At 47.1% G+C, this 27,793-nt stretch overlaps 1 protein-coding gene across 1 annotated transcript in view; it reads left to right on the top strand.

The window, feature by feature from the left end:
- Positions 1-273: 273 nt before the first annotated feature.
- Positions 274-27,793, top strand: part of CWC22 (CWC22 spliceosome associated protein homolog) — a 94,475-nt gene continuing 66,955 nt past the window's right edge. The window contains exons 1-6 of the mRNA XM_066575762.1: positions 274-474; positions 6,385-6,452; positions 8,702-8,836; positions 14,643-14,879; positions 24,384-24,512; positions 26,266-26,434. Coding sequence (XP_066431859.1) covers positions 448-474; positions 6,385-6,452; positions 8,702-8,836; positions 14,643-14,879; positions 24,384-24,512; positions 26,266-26,434 — 765 coding nt within the window. The 5' untranslated portion in view covers positions 274-447. The remainder of the gene's footprint in view (positions 475-6,384; positions 6,453-8,701; positions 8,837-14,642; positions 14,880-24,383; positions 24,513-26,265; positions 26,435-27,793) is intronic.

A 27,793-nucleotide genomic window follows, 5' to 3' on the forward strand; every position in this document is an offset into this window, starting at 1 on the left:
ATATATACGGTTAAAAAAATACCAGAAAACAAAAACATGTAGAAGAACAGAAAAACAAGTTCCCACCCTTAAAACAAAAAACAAAAACACAAATACAGAAAATAAATATTTAATTTATTCTGCTTCTGTTTTATGCTAATTCAGTATAAATAAACATTGCTCCGTGAAAATCAAGACTATTGTAAATCCAAAACAGTAACAGGACAGTAAAACGCTTCTCATGATGTTTGTCCTCAGCAGGCTGCCGTTCATGTCAAGGACGTCACGCGAAGGAATTCTGGGAAACCGGAAGTGAGCGCCGGTGCCGTGTTTGCGGGGTATGACGGTATTGGTTGGTTTGAAGATCGCGGACAGAGAGCGGAGGTACTCAGGACGCGATTCCCCCAACAGTCACCTGTGAGCGGCGGGAGACCACAGATCTGTGGAGGAAGCGGACGGATAATAGAGATGAAGAGCAGCGTGGCGCACGTCAGGGTGAGTATTGTGTCTGTTCCCCCGCACGGTGGTCATGTGACCTCTGACCAGGACACATGGCTACATTATTTGTGGGATGCAGTCAATCTCTAGCTGATCTGGAACTACAACTCCCAGCATTCCTGGATAGCCACTGGCTGCCTGAGCTTTCTGGGAGTTGTAGTTCCACCACGGCTGGCGGTTGCCCTTCTATATACTGTATTACATTTGCCGCTGATAAGAGATCGATCTCTTGTATTTGATTTGCTCTTTTCTGCCAAGTTAACCCCTTAAGGCTGTGGTCCTCTTTTTATTTTTTTTCCCCATTTGTGGGCTCCCTGAACTCTGGGGCATTTTAAAGCCACTGTTAGAATTGGCGCAGGTCCTTTAAAGGGTTAACAGCTGCGATCAGCGGGAGTGCCGATGACAGCTGTTGCGGCTGGGCTCACACAAGTGTATCTCGCAGCGTGCTGCCTGCACACAGCTGGGTCGGATTACACGTGCGGGATCCCGCAGCAGAATCCGGCCCAGTGCCCCCTCCGGTGACCCCGCGTACGTGTCCGCAGACTTCATAATCTGTGCTGCGGATGTGCAGTACAGGTCATGCTGCGCCGTCGCTAGGCAAAGACGCGGATCCCACAACCTATCTGCAATGATGACTGCGGAAGGGCCGCGGATCAGAAGGCTTCCATTGACGTCAATGGAAGCCGTCCGCACAGAATCGCAGCATGCTGCCATTTCTCCTGAGTGGAAAATCGCAATCGATTTCCGCTTCGTGCAGAGGAAATTGCGTTTTGCCATAGCATGCTATGGACACTACTTGCTGCGGAATCCGGTGACGGACGCTTCTGCAATGCAAATCCATCCGTGTGCAGGTGGCCTACGAGAGATACGCACGCAGGAAGTGCGCAAAGTACATTGCGTTCTTGCTGCGTGCCGCCAATCGGCATGTATTATCTTGCCGTGTATGCGCCAAGTTTGGACATGCTGCAGTATTTATTGCACACATCTTTTGTGCAATTTGTGTGAGCGGTAACATGGCTGACTGTGAGATTGGTACAGCGTATTCCGTGCACAAATACGCGCTATAACGGCCTACAAAACAGCTGGGTTCAGCTCACAATCCTCCTCCGTACAAACCCTGAACCTCCATGATGTAACGGCACGCCATGGAGCGTTAAAGGGTTAGGGAAACCTGCCGCCTGGAAAATCATTTTCTGTCCGCCGCGATAGCGCTAAGCGCTCTATTACAAGAAGGACCGACGTGATTGTATACAGAGAAAAAGTATTTTTGCAATTATAGAAAATCTGACTTTGAGAGTTGTGCGCCGATTTTGCAAATGAGTTGCCCCAAGTCGGCATGTCGTTGCTCAGACCCAGCCTCTCCTCCCGTTTGCTGCCACCCCCGCATGTCTTGACGCACTCCTGGCTGCGGTGTCCACCGGTGAAGCCGAGGTGTATACACTTCGCTTTATGGCACATGGGCGCGGAGTGTTCGCGAGATTTCAGCGCTACCGGTGCGGACGTCAAGACAAGGGGCAGCGGAGAATGGAAGGAGAGGCTGGGGTTTGGCCGTCTGGCTGACTGAGAGAACTTATGGCACCACCTCTTTTATGCCAGGCTCACGCGGGCGTATAACACAGCGCGCAGGCATGACATTGCGTACTGGCTCTGTGCCACTCATTGCCATGTACCGTCTTGGTATGTACGCTCACGTAATACACGCCAAGATGGGACATGCGATTATTCTTGTGTGCATATTTCGCGCAAGTCATGTGAGAGGCGATATGGCCGTGTATGGCAGCTTGGTACAGAGTATTGTGCTGTACCGACACACTAGGGTGAGCCGGCCCTTACTCGAGGTGGTGCAGTTGCATAACTGGCGTGCCACCTTCAAAGTAAGATTTATTGCGAATGCAAAAACTTTTTTTTTTTGTCTAGAATCATGTCTGTCCTGCTTGTGTCACAACGCTTAACGCCTCGGCAGCAGCTTGTAATGCTGACAGGTTCCCTTTTAATGTATAGGAAAGTTGGGTGACTCCCAGTATGGCCACTGCTACACTCCAGTTGCGTTGGGGATTCGGATTCGCTAATGTTCTTGTTTGCAAATGTGTCTAATCAGTCAGACCCGTCCTGCAGGTATCTGAGAGGGCCGGGAGATGTTCACGGCCGGAGCTGCAGTGGCGGCCAGATAGAGATTTTTGGTTTGCGATTATTTAAGGGGTTTTGTAACTCTGGGCCACAATAAGGCTACATTCACACAAGCGTTGTGACGCGCACAAAACTTGCGCAAAAATAAAGGTGTGGGAGGGACTTGTTTGTTTAGTGCTAATTTATTCCGCAGCGCCTTCAGGTAATTTATTTTTGTATGTATTCCGTATGTATAAGTCATATGTATTCCGAATTAGTACTAACGTAAACTACAGGACAGCCTGCAAAAAATGAGCCCTCGCTGAACTATGTTGACAGAAAAATAAAAATGTTATTGCGCGCACAAGATGGCGGCAGAAAATAATTTAAAAAAATTAAAGGACTTTGAAAAAAAAATAAAACCAGCAAAGAAAAAAAACTATACAAGTTTGGTATCGTAGCGATCGTACCGACCCATAGAATAAAGTCATCATGCCATGTTTGTTGCAGTTTGTGTGCCGTAGAAACAAGACGCGCCGAAAGATGGTGAAATGTCATTTTTTTTTTTGTTTTTTCATTTTACTCCATTTAGAACCTTTTATTTGCAAAAAACAAGCCCCCATACAGCGACGTCGATAGATAAATAAAGGAGTTACAATTTTTTAAAAAGGGGGAGGAAAAAACGAAAATGGGCAAAAAAAGGGTCAGCGAGCAGGTCTGAAGTTTGTGATCACTAATGCAGAAATGATATTCTAAGCAATCCCCATTGTCCTCCAGTGTGTCCCCAAACAACCCCACATCGTCCTCCAAATAACCCCCGTTGGGCCATATGGTCTCCAGACTGGAGTCACTGCTTCTGCATGCGAGACTGGATACCGAAACCTATCTGGGCTCACGTGTGGCCTACGGGCCCGTATCTGACACCAGGGAGGGGGTCTCACAGCGTTGGCTGGCCCCTGCTGTGGTCCCGATGATTGTTGTGACTGATGATGCCACAGGAAATTAGGGACTGCTGGAGCCAATGAGAGGCTACAGTATCAGCGCTCGTACTCCCGGTATGGGCGCTCACATCCTGCGTGCCATGATCACAGGAGTTAAGAAACATGACACTGTAGCCATCACCCGATTTTTATGTGGCATTGTCTGTCACAACAATCACCGGGAGTGCAGCGCTTGATCCCAATGGCTGTGGAGGAGTAAGTGCAATTCACTTTATTTTTACCCCTTAAAGACAAGGCACTCTCTTCTGACAGCTAGAACTTACTAAAAAAAATCCTGTCAACATAGTTGTATAAGCTTTGGCTCTTCACAGGACATCCTGTAGTTTTCTGTTGGTACCGTTTTGGAATATATATGACTTTTTGATCACTTTTTATTATTTAAATTTTTTTTTGTAGCTAGGATGTTAAAAAAAAAAAAGTTATGTTGAATATTTTCTTTTTTTTTTTTTTTGCTGCCTATGTTCACTGTGCAGGATAGATACTGCATTAATTTGATAAATCAGACTTTTACGGAAACACTTTCGCCATAAAAGTGTTTCGCTCACCCCTGCGGGTACGAATTGTGGATTCCGTGAGCAGAAGAAAAATGTCAGCATGCTCTGTTTTCCCACGAATTCTGCGCATATAGGCTCCACTGATCTCTATGGATGCGTTTAATCTGCCGGGCATATGCATTACATTGTGTATGGACCCAGATTTGTTTACAAGTTGCTGGGAGACCAGATATAAAAGGTATAAAGAAAGCAGGAATTTATGGGCAGACAATGCAGGACAGTCTGGGGAGCAGCACACCATCCAGACTGCTGTCTGCAACCTCCGCTTCTTCTTCTAGGCTCTTCCTAAAGAAGTGTTTTGGGTTTTTTTTTTGTGTGGAAGGTGATTTATACTATTTTCAAAATAAGTAGTATAAACCAGCCAAGCCTGGAGAGCAGCATCCTGTCCTGAAGGCGCTTGGAGCAGCTCTCACCACCACGGCACAAGAGAATGTCACCTGGGCGTTTACAGGGGTTGGGCAACTTTCTGATGTCATTCCCTGCTTGCGGTTGTTCTTCAACGCAGACGATAGGCTGGAAAACTGCACACATATGAGACCGTATGAAATTCACTTTGGCGGTCATACACAGTTCTTCGCTCACAGATTTTGACCCATTTGTGTGAGCCGGGCTTTACATTACTATTAGACACAATCAGTGCCAGCCACCCAGCGTTTACTCTGCCATAGAGAGGCTTGGTCCATGCCCAACTAGTCCTCCGCCTCTCCCGTTTGGACACATGCATTGGCCAGGAATTACGAAAACGGCTGAGCGTGTGCCACACTGTTTCCATTACTGCCGTACAAGTGAATGGGGGTAATGGAAAGGGAATGGCTCGCTGCGCTACGTTGTTTATCTATTTGCTTCTATGGGAGTTAGAGAAACGGTGTAAGGCAACTCACTCGGCTTTCGGTACTGCTTCCAATATGCCGGGCACCAGAAATAAAGAGAGATCCCGGTTGCTGGGGGGAGACCGGTATCTATCAGATTGTCAAGGCACATCCCATGAAAGTCTCACAAGGGAATACCTCTTCAATTCAGTGGGATCTGCTGTCACGGATGTAACCCCTGGAAAGGCTTAGAGTTGGTTCTTAAAGGAGCAGACCATTTTTTTTTCCTAACTTTTTGGAACATCTGTTAAGCTGGCCGTACACATTAGATGGGCAGCCAAGACCAAAGGTTTTGGTGGGATTGGCCAACCGGCTAATGTATATGGAAGACTACTGACTTACCCCGATGGGAGGGGATAAGTGAGAAGGATGTGGCAGTTGGATTTCAACGTGCCCTATTCTTGTGTTCCAATGTGAGAATCTATTGCCAGAGGAGCCTTTTCCAGATGAGGGTGCATGCCCACTCGCCTGAGGTCAGGTGGGTCACCTGTCAGCCAACAAGCATTTATTCGATGACTATTTAAAGCTGAATGCACATGGCCGGGTCAGATTCTGCAATTGGGATCCCACAGCGGAATCCGACCCTGTGCCTGGCTGGTGACCCCAGCGCACCTGTCCGGAATGGTTTTCTGTTGTTCTTTGGATGCGCTGGCCTGTGCACATGGGCAGTGTCGGCTGCAGACGGGCCGCCGATCGGACGTAATGAAGCCATCTGCGCTGGAATAGGACGTGCTACGATTTTCCCTCTGTGAGCGGAAAATTGCAATTGATTTCCGCTCATGGAGATGAAAAGCAGTTTTCTATAGCATGTCTATGGGCGGTATTTGCTGCGGAATCCGGAGGCGGATGCTCGCTCTGGATTCTGCAATGCAAATCTACCCGTGTGCATTGGGCCTAGCGTGTATGGTCCGCTTTAAACACTTTATAAATGGAACGTAACATAATGTAAACAAAAATATGATTACAGTAAATGTTAAGAATCCAGTAAGGGGACGTTCACACCGTGTCTGAGAATTCATGCAGGGGGGTTGGTTTTGGTATCCAGCGGTAGGAATAACGTCATTTACCTTCCGACACAGAATGCTGGAAAGCAGCGAAAATCTGCAGAATGGCCTGGAGAGCTTCCATCCCTTTCCCCCAGGTGGAAGCTTCGACGTGGTGGGAACGTTCCCTCAGGGTTCATTTCACACATAGCGTGTGGATCTGCAGCAGACTTCATTCTATCTACTGAAGGGCTCAAATTTCCCATGGATCGACATCAAAATTAGCGGTGTAGATTTAGTTCTGCAGTACATCCCCTACATGTGAACGCACCCGAAAACATTTTTTCCTGATGCTTTTCTACAACCCTTTTATAATCTTTGTTATTGTTTTCAGAACTCCTCCAGTTACGACAGACGAGATGCTCACAGTTCTCGACACGAGAGCTCTTCTCCAGAGGACAGGTATGTTAGAATGCCTTCATCTGACCATCCATAATGCTATCATTCAGAGTTGCATTAATGACTCCGTGTACTAGCTGATGTGGTCCTCTAAGTCAAATAATGGCTAGATGTAAACTCAAGTGACAATTTTGGTATGTTGGTATATCGTATGCAGTGTATATTTCATGCGGTCTCCTGGTAAAGTGAGAAGCAGAGTTCAAATCTCTGCCATGATTTGACAGCTCTGACCAAACAACGTATAGCATGCTCAGTGAGGCCTCCCTCACACAGGGCGTTTTGTATAGCGTTTAGCGCTGCCTTTTCAGCCCAGCGCTAAACGCTGTACAACACTCCCATTCATTTCAATGGGGCTGCTCACACAGGGCTGAAAACGCAGCGCCTTCCAACGCTGCGCTTTGACAGCGATGCATGTTCTATTTTGGGGCCTTTTCAGCCCTGCGTCGCCCATTGAAATGAATGGGCAGCGATTTTAGCACTTGGTGCCGCGTTTTTGGCAGCGTTAACCGCTCGCCGCTTTTCGCGGTGAGGGCTTGTAATAGAAGCCCTACCCCGAAATACAGTCCCAGCGGGCTAGAGGAAAAAAAAGAAAATAATACTCACCTAGCCGCTGCAGTCCGGGTCGCGGCCGCTGGTCTCTGCCGCTGATCCGGGCTTCCTCTGCACAAACAAGTCAATTGCCGGCCAGGTTTGAGAACCCCGCCTCCGGCAATAGAGTGCTGTGATTGGTTATCGGCACGCTCGATGCCCAATCACAGCCCTTCATTGACTGTCTCAGCCAATCAGCGCTGGCAAGCTCTGATTGGCTGAGACAGTCAATGAAGGGCTGTGATTGGGCATCGAGCAAGCACTGACAACCAATCACAGCACTCTATTGCCGGAGGCGGGGCTCTCAAACCTGGCCTCCGGCAATAGAATTTGGGGTGCCGAGGAAGCCCGGATCAGCGGCAGAGATCAGCGGCCGCAACCCGGACTGCAGCAGCTAGGTGAGTATAGCTTTTTTTTTCTTTTCAGCATTCTTGGCTGCGTTCTCAGCCGAGCTGAAAACGCAGCCAAAACGCTGGCATAAAGTATGCCAGCGCTGCTGAAACGGGGTGGAATCTGCAGTAACAGATTTTTCAACGCTGCGTTTCTGCAAACGCCCTGTGTGAGGGAGGCCTGATACTGTTTTTCAGATGTCGAGCTGTTAATAAATTTTCACAAGGTTCTACTTGGCACTAATTTGAGGATGAGGTCGGAGAGAGGGGCTTTCTTTTCCCACTGTTGATGCAGTAAGGCTTGTGTAGCCTACCATTGGCCATATACATCCTATGGAGGTTTGTGACCGATGTCGTACAGTGGCCTCCATCACCCAAAGGTGTTCATTGTAAAAAGCATATATCGCACTTGACCAGTACCCTCATGGCGGTTTCAGGCCCAGAAGATGCTATGGCGCTTGCCTTAGTTGATGCGGCAGTCTGAAATGACGTCACAGTAAGGTGTATTGAGCTTCACAGCAGGGCGAGTACCGCTCGTGTGAGCTAAAGCGTATGGCTACCAGATCAATCAAGACCACGGTGGAAGTGCTGGGTGACATTTCCTCACCGAGACCCCAGGCAATTGCGAAGTAATTTGTATATGGGGAAAAAAGGCTATGAAAGCGCTATGAACAGAAACAGGTATGTGTCCATATGTGTAAATGCCCTACCGACTGTTGAGGTAGTTGAAAGGCATGTACATTCCAATGGACTCCTTTTAATGTTTAAGGGGTTTTCCAGTGAAATGCTATTAATGACCTATCATCAGGATAGGTCATCAATAGTTGATCGGCCGGGGTCTACCGCTTGGGACCCTGACCGATCGGCTGAGCAGTCACAAGCTGTCAGTGCCGCAATAACACAGAAGTCAATGAGAGCTATGCCTGTAGTTAGAAGCGCCGGCCACTACACAGAGGTCGGCGTGGAGGAGTCCGCTCCGACCTCTGTGTATTTGCGGCACGGTCCAGAGCGGCGGACCCCAGCCGATCAACTATTGATGACGTATCCTGATGATGGGTCATTAGTAGTATTTCACTGGAAAACCCCTTTTTACGCTGGGAGCTTTCCTTCACTTATACCTTAGTCTCAGTGCACAGACACAGTGTGACCCTTAGATTAGACTTTCAGAAGAAAGTATCCAGAACTGTGTAATAGTAGATGGGGTATAATGGTCAGTGTGTAACTACTGGGTTAAACTACTGTACTTTGTATTGTAAGCAAATTTGATTTTTGTAGGTATCGGGAAAGAGACCGATCACTTTCTCCATATGATAGAGGCTACTCTGATCGTGGCAGAAACTACAGGGACCGTGACCAATATGATGACGACAGGCCAAGAAATGGACGATATGAGAGATCAGAATATACAAGGCAAGCTTCTAATACTCTTCTTGGACAGCAGACATGCTGCCGTTAATGAACATTGACCAGCAATATAGCGCTTTGTGATTTTCCGAATTCCCAGATTGTAAATGTTCAGGCTAGAGCTCCTCGTGTGTATAGAGTAGTAGTATGCCGGTGAGGTCAAACGGGGGCAGCAGGAATACCTCCCACTGGAATACTGTCTAATTGCTGCAGAAGAGATCATCCGGGGTAAGATGAAATATTAATGGGCGAGGGTGGAAATAAGGCGACTTTAATGCTATCTAACACACAATGTTTTACAGCTAATTAAATCATCTGGAGCTTTATAGTTAGCCTTAATTTCCGTAAAACCTGATTGGTATTACCAGAGCGTGCAGTCTACCGCAGCATTTGTAGTTGCCAGTGGCATGTGGGGAGCAATACATTAGAGAGGATGGAAAGTTTTTGTTCTCTCTTTCTTCACATGAAAGCTTGTAATGTCCGGATAACTTGCAGTGATGAAGTTTAATCCTCTCCACATTGTATGGTTATTAAAGGGGTTGTCCCGCGGCAGCAAGTGGGGTTATACACTTCTGCATGGCCATATTAATGCACTTTGTAATATACATCGTGCATTAAATATGAGCCATACAGAAGTTATTCCACTTACCTGCTCCGTTGCTAGCGTCCTCGTCTCCATGGTTCCGTCTAAATTCGCTGGCAGCTTGCTTTTTTAGACGCGCTTGCGCAGTCCGGTCTTCTGCTCAGCGCGAGCCGCTTCAGTGTGTTAGACGCTACAGCTCTTCTGCGCATGCGCAGACGAGCTGTAACCTCTCGGGAGCGCGCTGGAGCAGAAAGGTGCAGAAAGTTCAGCAGCCCAGCCGAGCGGAGACGAGAAGCCCAGCCGAGAAGCCGCCCATGTAAGTCGCCTGCCCCCGGAGCCCACCGCCTGCCCCCGGAGCCCACCGCCTGCCCCCGGAGCCCACCGCCTGCCCCCGGAGCCCACCGCCTGCCCCCGAGCCCGCCGCCGTGCTGCCGGAGCCCACCGCCTGCCCCCGGAGCCCACCGCCTGCCCCCGGAGCCCACCGCCTGCCCCCGAGCCCGCCGCCGTGCTGCCGGAGCCCGCCGCCGTGCTGCCGGAGCCCACCGCCTGCCCCCGGAGCTCACCGCCTGCCCCCGGAGCTCACCGCCTGCCTGCCCCCGGAGCTCACCGCCTGCCTGCCCCCGGAGCTCACCGCCTGCCTGCCCCCGGATCCCACCGCCTGCCTGCCCCCGGATCCCACCGCCTGCCTGCCCCCGGATCCCACCGCCTGCCTGCCCCCGGATCCCACCGCCTGCCTGCCCCCGGATCCCACCGCCTGCCTGCCCCCGGATCCCACCGCCTGCCTGCCCCCGGATCCCACCGCCTGCCTGCCCCCGGATCCCACCGCCTGCCTGCCCCCGGATCCCACCGCCTGCCTGCCCCCGGATCCCACCGCCTGCCTGCCCCCGGATCCCACCGCCTGCCTGCCCCCGGATCCCGCCGCCTGCCTGCCCCCGGATCCCGCCGCCTGCCTGCCCCCGGATCCCGCCGCCTGCCTGCCCCCGGATCCCGCCGCCTGCCTGCCCCCGGATCCCGCCGCCTGCCTGCCCCCGGATCCCGCCGCCTGCCTGCCCCCGGATCCCGCCGCCTGCCTGCCCCCGGATCCCGCCGCCTGCCTGCCCCCGGATCCCGCCGCCTGCCTGCCCCCGGATCCCGCCGCCTGCCTGCCCCCGGATCCCGCCGCCTGCCTGCCCCCGGATCCCGCCGCCTGCCTGCCCCCGGATCCCGCCGCCTGCCTGCCCCCGGATCCCGCCGCCTGCCTGCCCCCGGATCCCGCCGCCTGCCTGCCCCCGGATCCCGCCGCCTGCCTGCCCCCGGATCCCGCCGCCTGCCTGCCCCCGGATCCCGCCGCCTGCCTGCCCCCGGATCCCGCCGCCTGCCTGCTCCCGGATCCCGCCGCCTGCCTGCCCCCGGATCCCGCCGCCTGCCTGCCCCCGGATCCCGCCGCCTGCCTGCCCCCGGATCCCGCCGCCTGCCTGCCCCCGGATCCCGCCGCCTGCCTGCCCCCGGATCCCGCCGCCTGCCTGCCCCCGGATCCCGCCGCCTGCCTGCCCCCGGATCCCGCCGCCTGCCTGCCCCCGGATCCCGCCGCCTGCCTGCCCCCGGATCCCGCCGCCTGCCTGCCCCCGGATCCCGCCGCCTGCCTGCCCCCGGATCCCGCCGCCTGCCTGCCCCCGGATCCCGCCGCCTGCCTGCCCCCGGATCCCGCCGCCTGCCTGCCCCCGGATCCCGCCGCCTGCCTGCCCCCGGATCCCGCCGCCTGCCTGCCCCCGGATCCCGCCGCCTGCCTGCCCCCGGATCCCGCCGCCTGCCTGCCCCCGGATCCCGCCGCCTGCCTGCCCCCGGATCCCGCCGCCTGCCTGCCCCCGGATCCCGCCGCCTGCCTGCCCCCGGATCCCGCCGCCTGCCTGCCCCCGGATCCCGCCGCCTGCCTGCCCCCGGATCCCGCCGCCTGCCTGCCCCCGGATCCCGCCGCCTGCCTGCCCCCGGATCCCGCCGCCTGCCTGCCCCCGGATCCCGCCGCCTGCCTGCCCCCGGATCCCGCCGCCTGCCTGCCCCCGGATCCCGCCGCCTGCCTGCCCCCGGATCCCGCCGCCTGCCTGCCCCCGGATCCCGCCGCCTGCCTGCCCCCGGATCCCGCCGCCTGCCTGCCCCCGGATCCCGCCGCCTGCCTGCCCCCGGATCCCGCCGCCTGCCTGCCCCCGGATCCCGCCGCCTGCCTGCCCCCGGATCCCGCCGCCTGCCTGCCCCCGGATCCCGCCGCCTGCCTGCCCCCGGATCCCGCCGCCTGCCTGCCCCCGGATCCCGCCGCCTGCCTGCCCCCGGATCCCGCCGCCTGCCTGCCCCCGGATCCCGCCGCCTGCCTGCCCCCGGATCCCGCCGCCTGCCTGCCCCCGGATCCCGCCGCCTGCCTGCCCCCGGATCCCGCCGCCTGCCTGCCCCCGGATCCCGCCGCCTGCCTGCCCCCGGATCCCGCCGCCTGCCTGCCCCCGGATCCCGCCGCCTGCCTGCCCCCGGATCCCGCCGGAGCCTCCCGCCGCCGTGCCCCCGATGCTGCCCGAGCCTCCCGCCGCCGGGACACAGACACACACACACAGACAGACATATATATAGACAGACACACAGACAGACAGACAGACACATACATACATATATATATATATATATATATATATATATATATATATATATATATATATATATATATATATATATATATATACACAGACAGACAGATAGATATATATAGATATATATATACACATATACACACAGACACACACACAGACATATATATATATATATATATACACACAGACAGACACACATATATATATATATACACAGACAGACACATATATATATATATATATATATATATATATATATATATATATATATATATATATATATATATATATATACATACACACACATATACAAACACGTGTGGGTATATATATATGTGTGTGTATATATATATATATATATATATGTGTGTATATATACACTCACGAATACGCGTATGCGTATACTCGTACACATGTATACTATATATATATCTCTCTATATATCTATATCTATATAGAGATATATATATATAAAAGATGTGTACACGCATATATACACACACACTATATATATATATATATATATATATATATATATATATATATATATATATATATATATATATATATATATATACACATACACATATATACACACGCATATAAAAAAACACGTGTGGGTATGTGTGTGTATATATATATATGTGTGTGTGTGTATATACACTCACGAATACGCGTATGCGTATACTCATACACATATATACTATATATATCTATCTATATATATAGATATATATATATATAAAATGTGTACACGCATATATACACACACATATATATTTAGGTGAAAAAACTATTTCATCTAAAACAGTGGAAAGTGAATTGCAGGGAGGCATTACAGTACCTTCTGCTGAGAATTCAGCACTGGACAGCTCCCTGCTATTACGAAGCCTGGGTTACTTGTGCAGGGGGAAAGGATCAGCACTGGACAGCTCCCTGCTAATACGAAGCGTGACCGGCGTCTCGGGAGCGAGCACGTCGGGCTGAAGCAAGCGCAGGGAGAAGAAGCGGCGGCCATCTTTGGGAAACTTTTTATAAGTTCATGAAACGCCAGAACTGTAAGTAGGAACCGGCTTTAAAAGCCATTTACATTGGTACTTAGTAATGTATGCTGAAGAAGGGGGACTGGGCAAAAAAAATATTTCACTGCTGCCTCGAGACATCTCCTTTAACCCTTTCCAAGCCACTGTCTGACATCTGAAGACATTCTGATTGAAGGGTGTACAGCCTCGATGTCAGAAGACGTCTGGCAGGGTATTCATACTGTATATTACTGGCCGCTCTGTTGTTGGAGGCCTCTCCAGCATTTCCCATAATGCAGTACTGGCTCCAGCCAGCAGATGGCGCCATTGTATAATGGCAGAAAGAGAAAGCCCCATAGGAAACCCTGAATCAAAAATTGGATTGCAAAGGGTTAATCCCGAATGGTCCGCAGAGCCTTCCATACCTAGTCCATTCTTGTCAGGTGATGTGGATAATGTTTCCTATGCCAACCACAGACATGTCCAAATCTTGCTCAAGCACGGCCTGGACTGGCACATCTGCAGATCGCCTATCCCTATTGTGGGCATACTTTAATGACTCCTGCGCATGCACTGGTCCTTGGCTTGTACAGCAGATGCACATGGTTTTGATGACTTAGAAGATGCCATCCACATCACCTGTCAATCTCCGAGAGCATGCACAAGGATTGGACGGCATTGTGGGTAGCAGAGACCATCTGAGCCCCCTATTGGACAGTTAGGGATTCTTTTATCATACAGCAGGGGAGGGAAGCCGTCGTGCTTTTACAATCTATCCGGACATTTCAGGGTTGAATAAAAAAAAAAAAAACGCCACAGTCCATCCTGTATTGTTCCCTACATGTTATTGGTATCAGCAGCTCCAAGCTGCTGACGAGTTCCTCTTAGAAATCCAGATACACGTTAGGTTTTTGAGATACGGATCTGCCACTTAAAGAATCTGTAAGCTAAGTTTATGGTGCTTCTAGTCTAGGTGATGTGGAGTCCGGGGAGCCTCTTCTCATACTCTTCCGGTCCCCTGTTCCTTCTGGGTCTCTTAGCGAAGTCCAGGCATGCGCAGAACCTTGACTCCTTTTCAGTAGGGTGGGTGCATGCACCTCCCATAGAGATGATTGGGAGGTACATGGACACAACTGCTGTGTGCATGCTGTCTTCCCTGGGGATTACTACAGAAATAGGAGACTGGGTGAGTATGAGATGCAACTGCCTGGGCTCACCGACCTCTAAACTATTACCATCATAAGTTAGCTTATGGTGCTTACAGTTGATGACGGGTTCACTTTAATATGTGAGCCCCAGAGTTCTGCTATGGAATTGCACATGGATCCGCATGCAGAATTAGCCTAGTGAATTGGGCAAATTCCGCACCAAGAATTAACATAATTGTCCTTTTTTTTTTTTTTTTTTTTTTTTAAACGACGTGGATTTCAAAATTCGCGCCGTATGAGCTATGCTGTGGAATTTCCTTGCATTCAGTTGAATACACTGAAGATGCACCATGTGAGCAGAGCTGAAGAAGGCTCGGTAGATAGTACTGAGAAATAACCTATATCCTAGGCATTGTAGTATTTACAGATTTATCTTTAATTGTGTCCTAGGGATCGGGATCGATCAAGACGAGATCCAGACAGAGATTTTGACAGAAGGAGAGATAGAAAATCGCCTCCGCCATCAAGGCGAAGTGAAGAGCGATCGGAAGAAGTACAAGCCTCCTCTGAGCCTCCAGTGAAGAAAAAGAAAGATGACTTGGATTCAGTCCTTACTCGTACTGGTGGAGCTTATATCCCGCCTGCCAAGCTGCGGATGATGCAAGAACAAATAACGGACAAGAGCAGGTAAGTGACCGTACTGGGCTGCGATGGCGAGGCTTCACTAAGTAAAAGGAGTATTTCATCAGAAAATGACCTCTTGTTGTTTAGGTCAAGTTCTATGTTAAACATGTTAATCTTAGTATTTTTTTTTTAAACCCAATTTTTACTACCCTACAGACGTTTTTACCAATATTTACAGTTACGTCACGCCTTCTGTAGTCAGTGTAGACAGTCTGATCTGTGGGTTTAGGGAAATGCTACCATAGACATGCTAGCTGCAGAGGGTACCGCAATTGGAATTCTCTCCACTGTATATAGGTCTGTCCTACAGGACTATGGGTCTAGATATCCTTTGTTACTTAACCCCTTAAGTCCGCTTTCACACAGGTGACAAAATAGCGCAATTTTGCTGCGACACAATAGTGCGAGAAGCCGCATGCACGTGATGCCCATGCCTTCCAATGGGTTCTTTCACGTTAGCGATGTTTTCTCTGAAAATAAAAATCACATCATGCACTATCATGCGACGATTTTTTATTATTTTTTTCTTTTGTAGCCCATGTTTCCCTACGGAACCTCCTTGTTTGTTGCATGGCACGAACCTGCAATTTTTGTGCAGTTTAATGCATTTTTAATATTAAAGTCCTATTGACACGCAATAAAAAAAATCGAACAATTTTATTGCAAGCGATACAGTGAGAGATTATTCTCACATAAAAGCAACGATATCACTGAAAAATCACAGGGACAAAGACGCCATTTTGTCGCCCGTGTGAAAGAGGCTTAACTCTCCAGGACGTACATTTACATCATGTAGGATCAGGTGTCGATCCCGCTCCATACAATGCGGGTGCCAGCTGTTTCTTACAGCCAACTTCTGCCCGCAACAGCTCTGATCAGCACCGCCACTGATCGCAGCTGTTAACCCTTTACATGCCGCTGTCAATTTTGACAGTAGCATTTAAATACCCAGATGGATGTTCACTGGTCCCTTCTGAAAGATTGCCCATCAGACATCATACTGGAATATTGCCTGGTATTACGTCTAACTACAGGAGCGATCACACCATCACAAGTTCTTATTCCTTGTGGGGACTAAAAAAAAGAAAAAGTAAAAACTAGTTTTAAAAAGTTTGATTAATTTAAAAAAAAAAAAAGAAGGTAATAAAAGTTCAAACACCCCCCACCCCACACTTATTACCATGTTTAGAATAAAAAAAAATCTAAATGAAAAACCCAAAACCTATTTGGTATCACTGTGCCCATTAAAGTCTGATTAATTAACGTAACACATTATTTACCTCGCACAGTAAATGTCTTGAGAAAAATAATGCCAGGATGCACTTTTTTTTTTTTTGTCGCCTTGTCTCCAAAAAAATGTTTTGCTTTTATAAAAAGCTAGCCAAAAGTTATATCTTCTCCAAAATGGTAGCAATAAAAACTAAAGGACGACCCACAGAAAACGAGTCCTTGCACGGAAAAATGAAAGTTATGCTGGTCAGAAGATGGCGGCAGAAAACTTAATTAGATTTTTTTCTAAAGATATTGTATATTTTAAACGTAGCACAGCAAAAAATAAATAAAAAAATATCAATTTGGTATCCTGTTACTCGTACTGACTCATAGAATTAAGTTATCTTCTCATTTGTTCTGTAGTGGGTAGATTGTTGACACAAGACCTCCCCCCTCAAATGATGGCAGAATTTGATTTCTTTTTTTTCCCCCATAACACTCCAATTAGAATTTTGTAAAGGTTTTTCAGTACATTATATGGTACATTAACTAGCACCATTGAAAATTACAACTCGTCCTGCAAAAAACAAGCCCTCATACAGCTACATCGATGAATAAATAAGAGTTTATTAAAATGATTTTTTTTTTTCAATGTGGGAAGGAAAAAACAAAAAAGATGAGAAAAAAGCTTCCCTAAGGGGTTAAAAATACATGTGATGAGGATTTGGGACCGGTCACTGCCGATCAATAGATTGACATGCTGGTACCCTGTTATACGAAGTGAGGCTAAACCCTTATCCCAATTATTCCTTCCGCCTGCAGTGTACAGAACTCTTAACTTCCGATGTCAGATGGTGGTACGTGCAGACTCGCTGTGCGTCACAGCAGGCGGATATTATATACGTGTTCTGGACTTGTACATGTCTTGCTGCTGACTAGAAACCATCAGCAGGAGATTTGAAGTTGCTTTCCCCTGGATCCTGTAATATGTATTTTTGGTGCACGTTTAGTCCGACTATTGACAAATGTGGAAAGATGACCGCTACAGGACGACTTCCATACCTGACAAGGAGGTTATTAGCCTGTACTAGCTGTCTGATAAATCACCCCTATAGGGAGTTGGTTAATAAAGATAATGCTACTCTTGTGCTGGAAGAGTGTCTGGCCTAAAAGAAATTCCCCCCAACAAATTAGAGAAACTATGGGCCCTACGGCTGGACTCTCTGGGTATGGCATCAAACACATTAATACAAGACCGATTGCTAGGCGTACCACTTTCGTAGCTTCCCATGAGGGGTTGTCTTCACGTATTGGCTACAGAGAGGTTTTTTTTTGTTTTTTTTTTTGGTGAGCGTTCTGGTGGCTACTTGGGGGGCGGGGGAAGGGCAGGGGGGTTTACGGCTGCTGCTCTGATGGATTATTGAAGGGTTCTATATTGGTTGATTTCTAAGTATCGTTTCTTAATACTGGTCTCTGAAAATCTGCGGGTTGTCCCAAACGGAAGATGGACTATTTTTCAAAACAGCTGTACCACAATGCACCACGTTATATGTTGGTGTTTGAGCGGGCGACAAAAGGTGGGGAAGTTATGCCGATTAACTGCAAAAACTATGAGCAGAGGTTTCCCAACGCGTGGCCATGCCATGGAACTTTCCGCTTATCCAGAGGTGTAGCAAAGATATAGTTTGGCTCCCCGCCCAGCACCAATTAATAAGTTATATAAGGTAGCATATTTTTGCTCAATTGTTGAGCCTCTGATGTGGCCATCTGAAGAGAAGACGCCACCGTGTAGCTTCTGGCCAGTTGTGTGTTAGCGCAAAAATGTGCTGGACGGCTTGTTGGCGTAGTTTGTAAATTGATTGCTATTGGCCCAATGTAAAGAGATGTGTGAGTTCTCTATGATTCGCGAGGCCCCGGGCTCTTTAGATGGCATTAACACCCACTGTTGGGCAGCATTTGTGTGGCCAAATGTTATTTGTAAGGAGGGTTGCCCAGACCGGATCTCGTGGGTCACCTGTGGCCCTCACTCGCTCAACTTACAGCCCACCCGTCCTGCTGAACAAAGGCGCAGCTGATTGCTTCGTTAAGTGATCAGCCTTGTTGACCGCCGTTCAACCCCTGAAGAGCTTTAAGGATATGTCCACGTAGAATGGAGAACGCTACTGGTTTTCTTTCCCGATTTTACAGTATCGGCAAAGCAGTTGAGATTTTTACCAAAACACATCAATTTGCTGCAGAAAAAAAATCGGCGTGCAAATTACCACGGATTTTACATTCGCAGCATGTCCGTTTATGCCGCGGATCAAAGCTTTCAGCATCAAATGCCCAAAATACAAATTTTGCGGAGAAGAATCCGCTCCATACAGCTGTAGTCTAGTGAGCACTCTCCACTAAAGGAAAACGCTAAGGCTGGGAATGTCCGCACAGCAATTCCGCCCGCAGCTCCTAATCCTGGGATTTGCAAGCAAAGTGGGCATGAGATTTTGCAAAAATCTCGTCCACACGCTGCGTCCAAGACGTGCGGAATTGGATATGCGGTGTGGAAAACAAAGATGCAGCATGTCGATTCTTTTTTTCATTTCCGCAGCGGCCTCTCTATGGGGAGAGAAAGCCGCAGCGGAATGCCGATGGCCAAACCGCTCCAAAACCCGCGGCAAAATGCTGCGGATTTTGAAGCTGCGCTTCTCCAGCGCAATTTCAGTGCGGTCATTCCGCAAGAATTCTGCTAAAATTCCGTCCCGTTTTACCCCAGCCTTACTGGTTTTTAATGAGGCCTCTGACATGCGGACATTACTGCTAACTGCTCAGTAAGACCCCCATATAGGTCGATAGGTGGTGGTACACGTAGAGGCGCAAATTAAGCAATCACATTAAATAGAATGCTGCCCTCCTCCATCTGTGTAACCACTTCAATGCTGCGGTCGTTGTCCGCGGTATCACACAGTTGACACCCGCTGGGCGCCGCACTTTAGCCTGCGCACATCTACTGTAAATATATGGTGGATGTCACTGAAGGGTTAAAGTGGGTAATAGGAAATGTCAGAATAAAGCGTGCACGTAGATTATAGCAGTGTGCGCCTGTGAAAGAATAGCTTACACAGAGGGATCGGTCGCTGCACGAGGCACGCGGATAATAAGTGTCGCTCCGTAGCCTTCAGAGGAACAGACAATAACGCATATAAATATTCTCCGGAGATCTTTGTGTCGGTCGCGTTCGCTCAGTCGGGCGGCACAATCCAAGACAATGTAAAGAACATGGCTGGGGCTTAAGTCCTTACTAAAGCTTTAATTGTAGGAGAGGTGGGCGGATGAAAGGGGAGCAGCTGGTGGGAGTCATTATTAAATGTACAGATCTGTAGGAGACGGGAGCCGAGATGGAAAACAAGATGTGACAAAACAAGCTTGTACGAAGTTACCGTCACTCAGCGAGCCCAAAGGGCAGATGGGAAAATAAAGTGAAATGATCACCTTTTTTACCGATGTGGTGATTTACATCTCCAATACCAACGTGTCTCGGGGACGGCTCACATCACGGTTCAGCCATCCGGAAAACGTGACCTTTAATACAAAGAAGTAGAGTTTAAAGAAAAAAAAGTGAAATACTTTTTACTCCATTTAACCTCCCTTATGTTTTCATACTGTTTTGCGGGTTAGAATAGTGTAACAAACCACGCTATCACATATGAGCTCGACATAGGCATTTTTTTTTTGTAGGTTAATAGGAAACATAGACTTTTGTTTATACCTTTTTTTAACTTTTACTTTTTGAAAACTTTAAGGCCAGTTCCACATCGGCAGTCACGTTTTTGCCGCAAGAAAATCACGGCAAGATCGCATCTTTGTACTTTCGATTTTTGGGTGTCGCACTGCTGCCGCCCATGATAAAATTGCATGTTTTTTTTTAACGCAAAAGTCAATTGGACTTTCTAATGTTAAAATCGCAACGCAACGTTTGTTGCGTTGTGATGCGATAGGCTCCATAGGGAAACATGCAAGAGTAAAAAAAATGTAATTGACTCTTGCATCAGGTGACAATCATACGATTTTCTCACCCGTGTGAAGCCACCCTATGGGGCTGTTTCACACGAGTATATATCGGCCACTGTTTTCAAGGCCGGCCGATATACGCTACGGTGTGAGGAGTAAAAACTCGTGAATGGGCGCACAAATCTAATGTTTGTTGCCCGTTCAGACAGCATGGGCCCCAGTGCATATACACTGAGGCTGCCATGCCGTTGAGTCTTTCCCTCTCCCCTCCCTGACTCACTTCCAGCTGATTGCAATGGGAGGAGATGGGGCGGTGCTTAACTCCGCCCCATCATGCACCTCCTATTGGAATCAGTGGGAGGGTAGGAGAGGGGAGAAGAGGGAGGGAGTTTAGCAGTCACGCTGTTAAACTCCCTTCGTCCGCTGTCATTGGCTCCCATAGGAGCCCATACAGCGGCCGACGTATTTCGGCTCAAAAGATAGTTCCAAGACTATCTTTTGGGCCCGACGTAAAAATGCCAGGTGCTATATTGGCCGGGCGCTTTTAAGTCGTGGGAATACGGCCATGTGATCTGATGCATTGGAATCCAATGCATCAGATCACAGCATATATTGGCCGATCGTGAAAACTGCGGGCTGATATACACTCTTGTGAAAGAGCCCTAAGAAAGATGTTACCATGAAAAAGTCTACAAAAAGCGGGCAAACGTATGACAACATATAGCTGGACATTTGCCATATATGCTAAAAACGTATTTCATGCTTAACTCCTTAACGACTCCATACGCCTTCTGACGGCAGCCATTAGGGGGCTTTGTCTTGTAGTGCCGTCTTTTGACCAGGGAGAGCGGAAGGGGGGGGGGGGGGGAGCTGTCGGATGACAGCCTGGCACTTGCTCTAACAGGGACCAAAGAAAACCTTTGGTCCCTGATGCTTGACCCTTTACATGCCACAGTCAGTGCAACCGTGGCATGAAAAGGCTGACATTGTGGGGACCTGATGGGTTGCGGTGGCACCTGGAGGCTTGAATATAGTATCCGCATCTGCCAGCTACGGTGGCCTGAAGTATAGTAGTGTATTAGAAGAATGATAAAATATGGTAATTAAGTCTCCTAAAGTGACAAAACTAAAATGTTAGTCTAAAAAAAAAAATTTAAATAAAAATGTCAAAAGCCCACCTTTCCCTCTTTAATATGTAAAAAAAAAAAAAGATCACTTATGTGGTAACCATGCATTCGTAATGACCCAAAGAAAATAGTACGTTATTTCGTTATTTAACCCATGAAAAAAAATTACACATGAAAAAAAAGCTACAAAAACTTGGGGAAAATGGCTAATTTTACAAATTTGGCCTTACAAAAAATAGAATAGAAAGTTATCAAAACATCGCATGGATCAACAAATGGTATCATTAAAAAGTACAACTCATCCCGCAAAAAAAACCAAACTCTCACTGCACCGTTGATAAAAAAAGAGAATGTAGCAATAAACGAAAAATAAATTTTGGAAAAACAAAGAGTGAAAACATTGAAAAAAGAAATAAAACAACAAAGCCTATCTAAATTTGGTACTGACATAACCGTATCGGCATGCAGGATTAATGTAACATATTATTCATACTGCCCGGTGGGCGCTGTTAAACATAAACGGTCCATAACTGCAGATTTTGTTTATCTTGCCTCTAGAAAAATATGGAACAAAAAACAATGAAAATGTTTTATGTTCCCAAAAACTGGATAAATGAAGACCCAGAGTTCATCCCGCAGAAGGCATGCCGCCATAGAGCTCTGGTGGTGGACAAATAAAAATGTCGTGGCTCTTGGAACGCGGCGATATGAAAGCAAATCTTTAAATAACAAATACATTTTTGTGTCCAAAAATAGCAAGACCTAAAAATCTTGTGATAACTTGGTATCGCTGGAATCGTGCGGATCGGAGAATGTCATTGTTTTCAACACTGCATGCCATAATAAAATCCAAAAAACAAATGGTGGATCCCCCACCCCTTCGATCCCCCACTTAAAAAATTACGTTATACAGTACATTCTATGCACCCAAACATGCCGCCATTAAAAAGTACTACTTGTCCCGCAAAACACGAGCTCTCATATGGCTTCGGGAGCGTGTTGATGAAAAAAATGCGCAAACAGACGTCGTCACGAAGGAGTTAAAATTGCATATGTTTGTATAGGTTTGTCTATTTTTTTTTTTTTTCAACATGCCTTTTTGACATATGCAAAACAAATGTAATAAAAGCGTGATGTGAGCGCCCGTTAACGAGGCTGCTATTTATTTGTCTTTACATGGTTTCTAAGTTGTCGGTATAATTCCCTTTTTATTGGGCACATGTACCTGCTGAGTGCTTCAGCGCTGAGCTTCATTATCTGCGCCTTGCCTTGCCATGCCCAATTTAGGATTGTGTGGGAGAAAGTAATTATGGTGACCCTTCAATAGTTGCTATTTTTTTTTTCTTGTTATGTAAGTCAGTGCCGGTTTTAGGGCTTTCAGCAGGTTTGCATCGATTCCACCGAAGTGTGTTTGCACTCAGCAAGAGAGTTCGTACAGTTACATTACTGGGGGGCTCAGTTAGTGACCAGTTGTTGAATCACAAAAGTGGCATAAAACTTTTTTATCTTCCTGTAGTTGGAATTGATAAATGAGGCTGGTTTAACCCTTTAATAACACGTGTCTTTGTTTTAGTTGTATTTATTTTTTTTCACTCCTCTCCACTTTCAAAAATATCATAACTCTATTTATTCATCGATGTAGATGTCTGAGGACTTGTTGTTTAGCGGGACAAGTTGTGGTTTTTAATGGTACTATTTAATGTACTGAAAAACGTTTTTGTTTTTTTTAAAGGAAAGGTTGTTTGAAATGGAGGAGAAAAAAAAAACGGTTACATCATCTTTGGGGGGGGGGGGTCATGTTTATATGGCATACAATGCATAAAAAAAGTCTTTACTTTATTCTATGTGTTTAATATAATCAGCACAATACCAAATTGGTGTGTGTGTCTATCTTTTATTTATTTATTTATTTTTGCTATACTACTTTTAAGATATAAATCTTTTTGGAAAAAATTATATTATCTGCTGCCATATTCTGACAACCATAAATTTTTTATCTTTATATTGATATAGCATATTTTCTGGCGTATGAGACGACCGGACATATAAGACGACCCCCAACTGTTGACTTACGGTATACGCCAGGAATACGCTGTAGGAAAAAAAAATCCTTCTCTCCCGCAGCGCTGATGCAGGCTGTTGCTCCCTCCACCAAGCTGACAGAGCGTTGCTTTCTGGATGCAGGGCTTGAATGCCCCGCCTCCAGAAAGCTATACTCTGATTGGCTAACTCAGTGCGGCATCAGCTAGTGAAAGCCCGCGCTGCATTAACCAATCACAGCCATTTAATGTCAACTTTGGAAAAAATTTTCCTGGATTAAAAAGTCGTCTTATACGCCAGAAAATACGGTAGTTGTGCGAGGGCTTCTTTTTTTGTGGGACATCCTGTAGTTTCTATTAGAACCATTTTTGCCATTCATATGACTTTTTAATCGCTTTTCATAAAAAAAATTTTTCTTGGAGACGGGGTAACAAAAAAAGTGCAATTCTGAGGTTGTGTTTTTTCTTTTCTCAGACAAAGTTTCAGACTTTTATGGACGCAGTGATGCAAAAAAATAGTTTTATATATGTATATATTTTTTTGTTTTTATTGTAAATGTAGCGAGGTGTTTTTGTGTTTTGTTTTTTTTTTGCTTGCTTTTTAAAAAAAACATTCTGACAATTAACACTTTTACTGGCTTTTTACATTGTATTTTTTTGTCCACATTGACAACTTGAACCTGCGATGTTTGCTTTTACAGCGTAATGCAGTACCATAGTATTGTATTACAGCGTTCTGACTGTTAATCAGTCATGGCAGCTTTCAAAAGGGGTCTTGGGCTGCCATGGTATCCGGAAGGCACCTCAAAATTTCATTGCGGGGGCCTTTTGCGGCCCCTCCAAACACCAGGGTGGGTATTTAAATGCAATTGTCAGAATTGACAGCGTTTGAAGGGTTAACAGCCCTGATCAGCGTGAATGCTGATTGTAGCTCTTGCAAGCATGTGTCAGCTTTCAAAGATCCCGCTCCATACAGGGCCCGCAAGTGGGCTGGGGCTTGGAGGGGTCAATTCCGAAATATGTCCAACTCCAAATGTAAACTACAAGCCTGACCTTTGTTCCTCTTGTTGCAGTAACGATACATTCTAGGTAAATGTAAGTGTGTTTATTTGTTTTGTGTGTTTTTTTTTTTTCTTACACAGTTTAGCTTACCAGAGAATGAGCTGGGAGGCATTAAAGAAGTCCATTAACGGTCTCATCAACAAAGTCAACGTATCTAACATTGGAAATATTATCCAGGAGCTTCTGCAGGAAAATATTATTCGTGGAAGGTAATTGAGCTTTCCTGCTACTTAAATAATCACTCGATCAGCAAACTTTGCATAAAGCAGTAATCGAGACGGGGAGAATGCCTTCTCCACTTATCACTTACAGGCCTTGTCCACTTCTACAAGGATTTGCTTTATTTCCACTTTATTGGGAGTACAGAATAATGTAGTTGGCTACACGACTCTATACTCCCAGTAAAGCAGAAACAAACGGAACCCTTGTAAAACGGGCACCAAAGAGGCATCTGTTTCACAATAGAAGTGGACGGTTCACAGATTCCATCACAGTGGTTTTCAGCAACTATCACGGACCCCAGAGTGGAGTCACACAGCATGTACAATAACATCGTGTTAACACTCCCTACCTGTCCAGAAGCATTTTATAGCTGCACACTGGCATATATCACCCATAGGCTCCTATTGTAACAAAAGAACCATTCCGTATAGGTGTATTGCATAATGTCTCTGTATTGTGATAGCTCAGCAGAAGAAGGTTCTCCGACATACAATCCTGATGGCGACCACAGGGATGCTTTTTTTCCCTTCGGATGAATGGTTGCTTATGGATTAGTTTGCTTCATGCTACTTTTGAGTAGTGTCAGCTCAATTCTGGGAAATGAAAAAGAATAGTCAGAAATGAGCAGCTAATAGGGAAATAATCCACTTTGCAGTATAAGATCTCTATCAGTTCTGCTCTGTTGTGTTTGATTAAAAAAAATAAAAATCACGGCAATATATTAAGTGCCATTTAGACACAACGATAATCGCTCAAAAGCAATCTTTTGAGCGATAATTGTTATGTCTAAACATGCGGACATCGTGCAGTTTTCGTTATGGATTCGCTCATCATTTGTCTTTCAGCTGGCTGAAAGACGACGATGAGTCTTATCAGTGCCGCTCGCTGAGTTCTCGCAGGAGTATGCAGAAGACAGCGCTCCAGCTGTGCCCTGCCATACCCCACTCGGAGCGCTCAGCTATATACCAGCTGAGTGCTCCATGAGCACAGCAGGAGTATGCAGAAGACAGCTCTCCAGCTGTGTTCTGTATACTCCGCTCGGAGCGCTCAGCGGGATACCCGCTAAACGCTCCAAAAAGACAGCAGCTGTATATAGAAGACAGCGCTCCAGCTGTCTTCTATATACAGCGGCCGCCTTCATTTACACACTAAGCTTTTAAGAAGCTAATTAGCTACTTAAGAGCTTATGCAAAGTGAACGCTCAAAACTGTCACTCAAACTGCTGTTTGAGCAATCATCTTGCTGTGTAAATGCACATAACAATTAATGTTCAAAAGATGTCTTTGAGCAAATTTTGAGCAATAATCGTTGTCTAAATGGTTCTTAAGGAAAACTAGCGCTATAACGTATGACCGCACTGTCATTCGCTTTTAGTTCATTATATACAGGCATGAAAATTATTGTGAGCTTGTGAATCGTTGAAGTAAATACCGATCATTCAGTCCTTCTCGGTCTCTTATACAGTAAATAAGAACGACTGAACGATTTCTTGCTTGTATAAACAGGCTGCCGATCGAACTCTGACATCGTTGGCTCGTTCCAGCGATAAATCGTTTGGTGTGAACGGCCCCTTAAGGTTAAACCCGTACTGTAATATTCTCTAGGACCACGTGGATCGGCATTGTAATTCAGTTGGCCGCTTGTACGTCTTTACTTTGTGTTCCATGGTATGGCGAACTTGTATACACTAGTACTGTGTGGATTGTATAGTAATTGTGGCTTTTTCTTCTCTTTTTGTAGAGGTCAGCTGGCTAGATCTGTTCTCCTCGCTCAGAGCGCTTCTCCCATTTTCACACATGTATATGCTGCAGTTGTCGCAATTATCAACACCAAGTTCCCTCAGATTGGAGAACTCATTCTGAAGAGGCTTATTCTAAACTTCCGGAAGGGTTACAGAAGAAATGATAAGGTAAGCAGTAAAACTTTTCTAAAAGAAGTTTGCAGTACATGTAAATTGAGTAACATACAGCCATGACAGGTCTTCGTTTGCTTTCCAGCTGCCATTGCAGCCCATCGACGACGCATTATTGTACTTGTGGGGATGCGGTGACAGAGGGATTCCCCCATGGCATCTTCTGTTCTGTTCTAGTGCCGTATTAGGGAAAATGTCTGGCTGGCTGTTAGTTCCACCTGGTGAAATCAGCTGTTTGCTGGGAGCAGGGGAGCAAGAACCGGGGCGACCAGACGATCGATCAGAGTCCTGCATTCTGAAAGGGGTTGTATGTGTTGGCATGACCGCTGTAAATTAGTGTTTGCTGGGCCATTTATATGTAGATATTAATTATGAAATGAAAAGTAGAATTAAGCTTTAAAAAGGCCCCTTTTTCCTCTATACTTTGGTTAAAATGATACATGAGCTTTTTGGCAACTCAGCAATCCTGATGCATGACTTGAATATTTGGGTCATATTTCTGTGAATTAGCTGTGTGTGACAGGAGGGGTGTTCCAGCTGACTCTGGGATCCATCCGAGTGTCAGATCACAGAATCTGAAGGTCATGAATTAAAGGGAAGCTGTCATATTAAACATTGTGTGCAAACTGCAGGCAAGAGGAGCTGAGCAAGTGGATACATAGTTTTGTTGGAAAGGATTCAGTCGAACTAGTAATTTATTCATATAACTCTGTGCTGGGGTTATAGGTCTAGTGGGCGGTCCTATCAGTGATTGAGTATGCATAAAGAAATGGCTAATAATCACTGATAGGACCACCTACTGGACCTCTAAGACCAGAATGTGCAGAGATTTATAAAGATAAAATACAAGTTAGGCCTCTCTCAAACGGCCGTAGGTGCTTTTACGTGTGCCTGCCAGTGTCGTAAAAACGTATGAACAGGCTCACAAATCTAATGTTTGTGTTCCCGTTCAGACGGCATGAACCCGGCACATATAAGCTCCCTCCCCGTCCCTTGTCTGCAGCCAGCAGTAGGAGGCGGCAGGACGGGCGACGCTTAGCTCCGCCCCCATCCTGCTCCCACCCATTGCAAACAGCCGGAGGGGAGTAGAGAAGAGGGAGAGAGTTAGTTTAGCAGTCACGCTGCTAAACTCTTTCCCACCTCATTTCTCCGGATGCTATCATTGGTTCCCATAGGAGACCATGCAGCGGCCGACGTAGTCCGGCCGAAAAGATAGTTCCAGGACTATCTTTTCTGCCTGGCGTAAAAGTGCCTGGCACTATATTGTCCCGGCCTCGTGCTTTCACGCCGCCGGAATACGGCCATGTGATCTGATGCATTGGAATCCCAATGCATTAGATCGTAACGTATTTCGGC

This window comes from Eleutherodactylus coqui, chromosome 8, assembly GCF_035609145.1.
Source record: "Eleutherodactylus coqui strain aEleCoq1 chromosome 8, aEleCoq1.hap1, whole genome shotgun sequence".
In the NCBI taxonomy this organism is placed as follows: domain Eukaryota; kingdom Metazoa; phylum Chordata; class Amphibia; order Anura; family Eleutherodactylidae; genus Eleutherodactylus; species Eleutherodactylus coqui.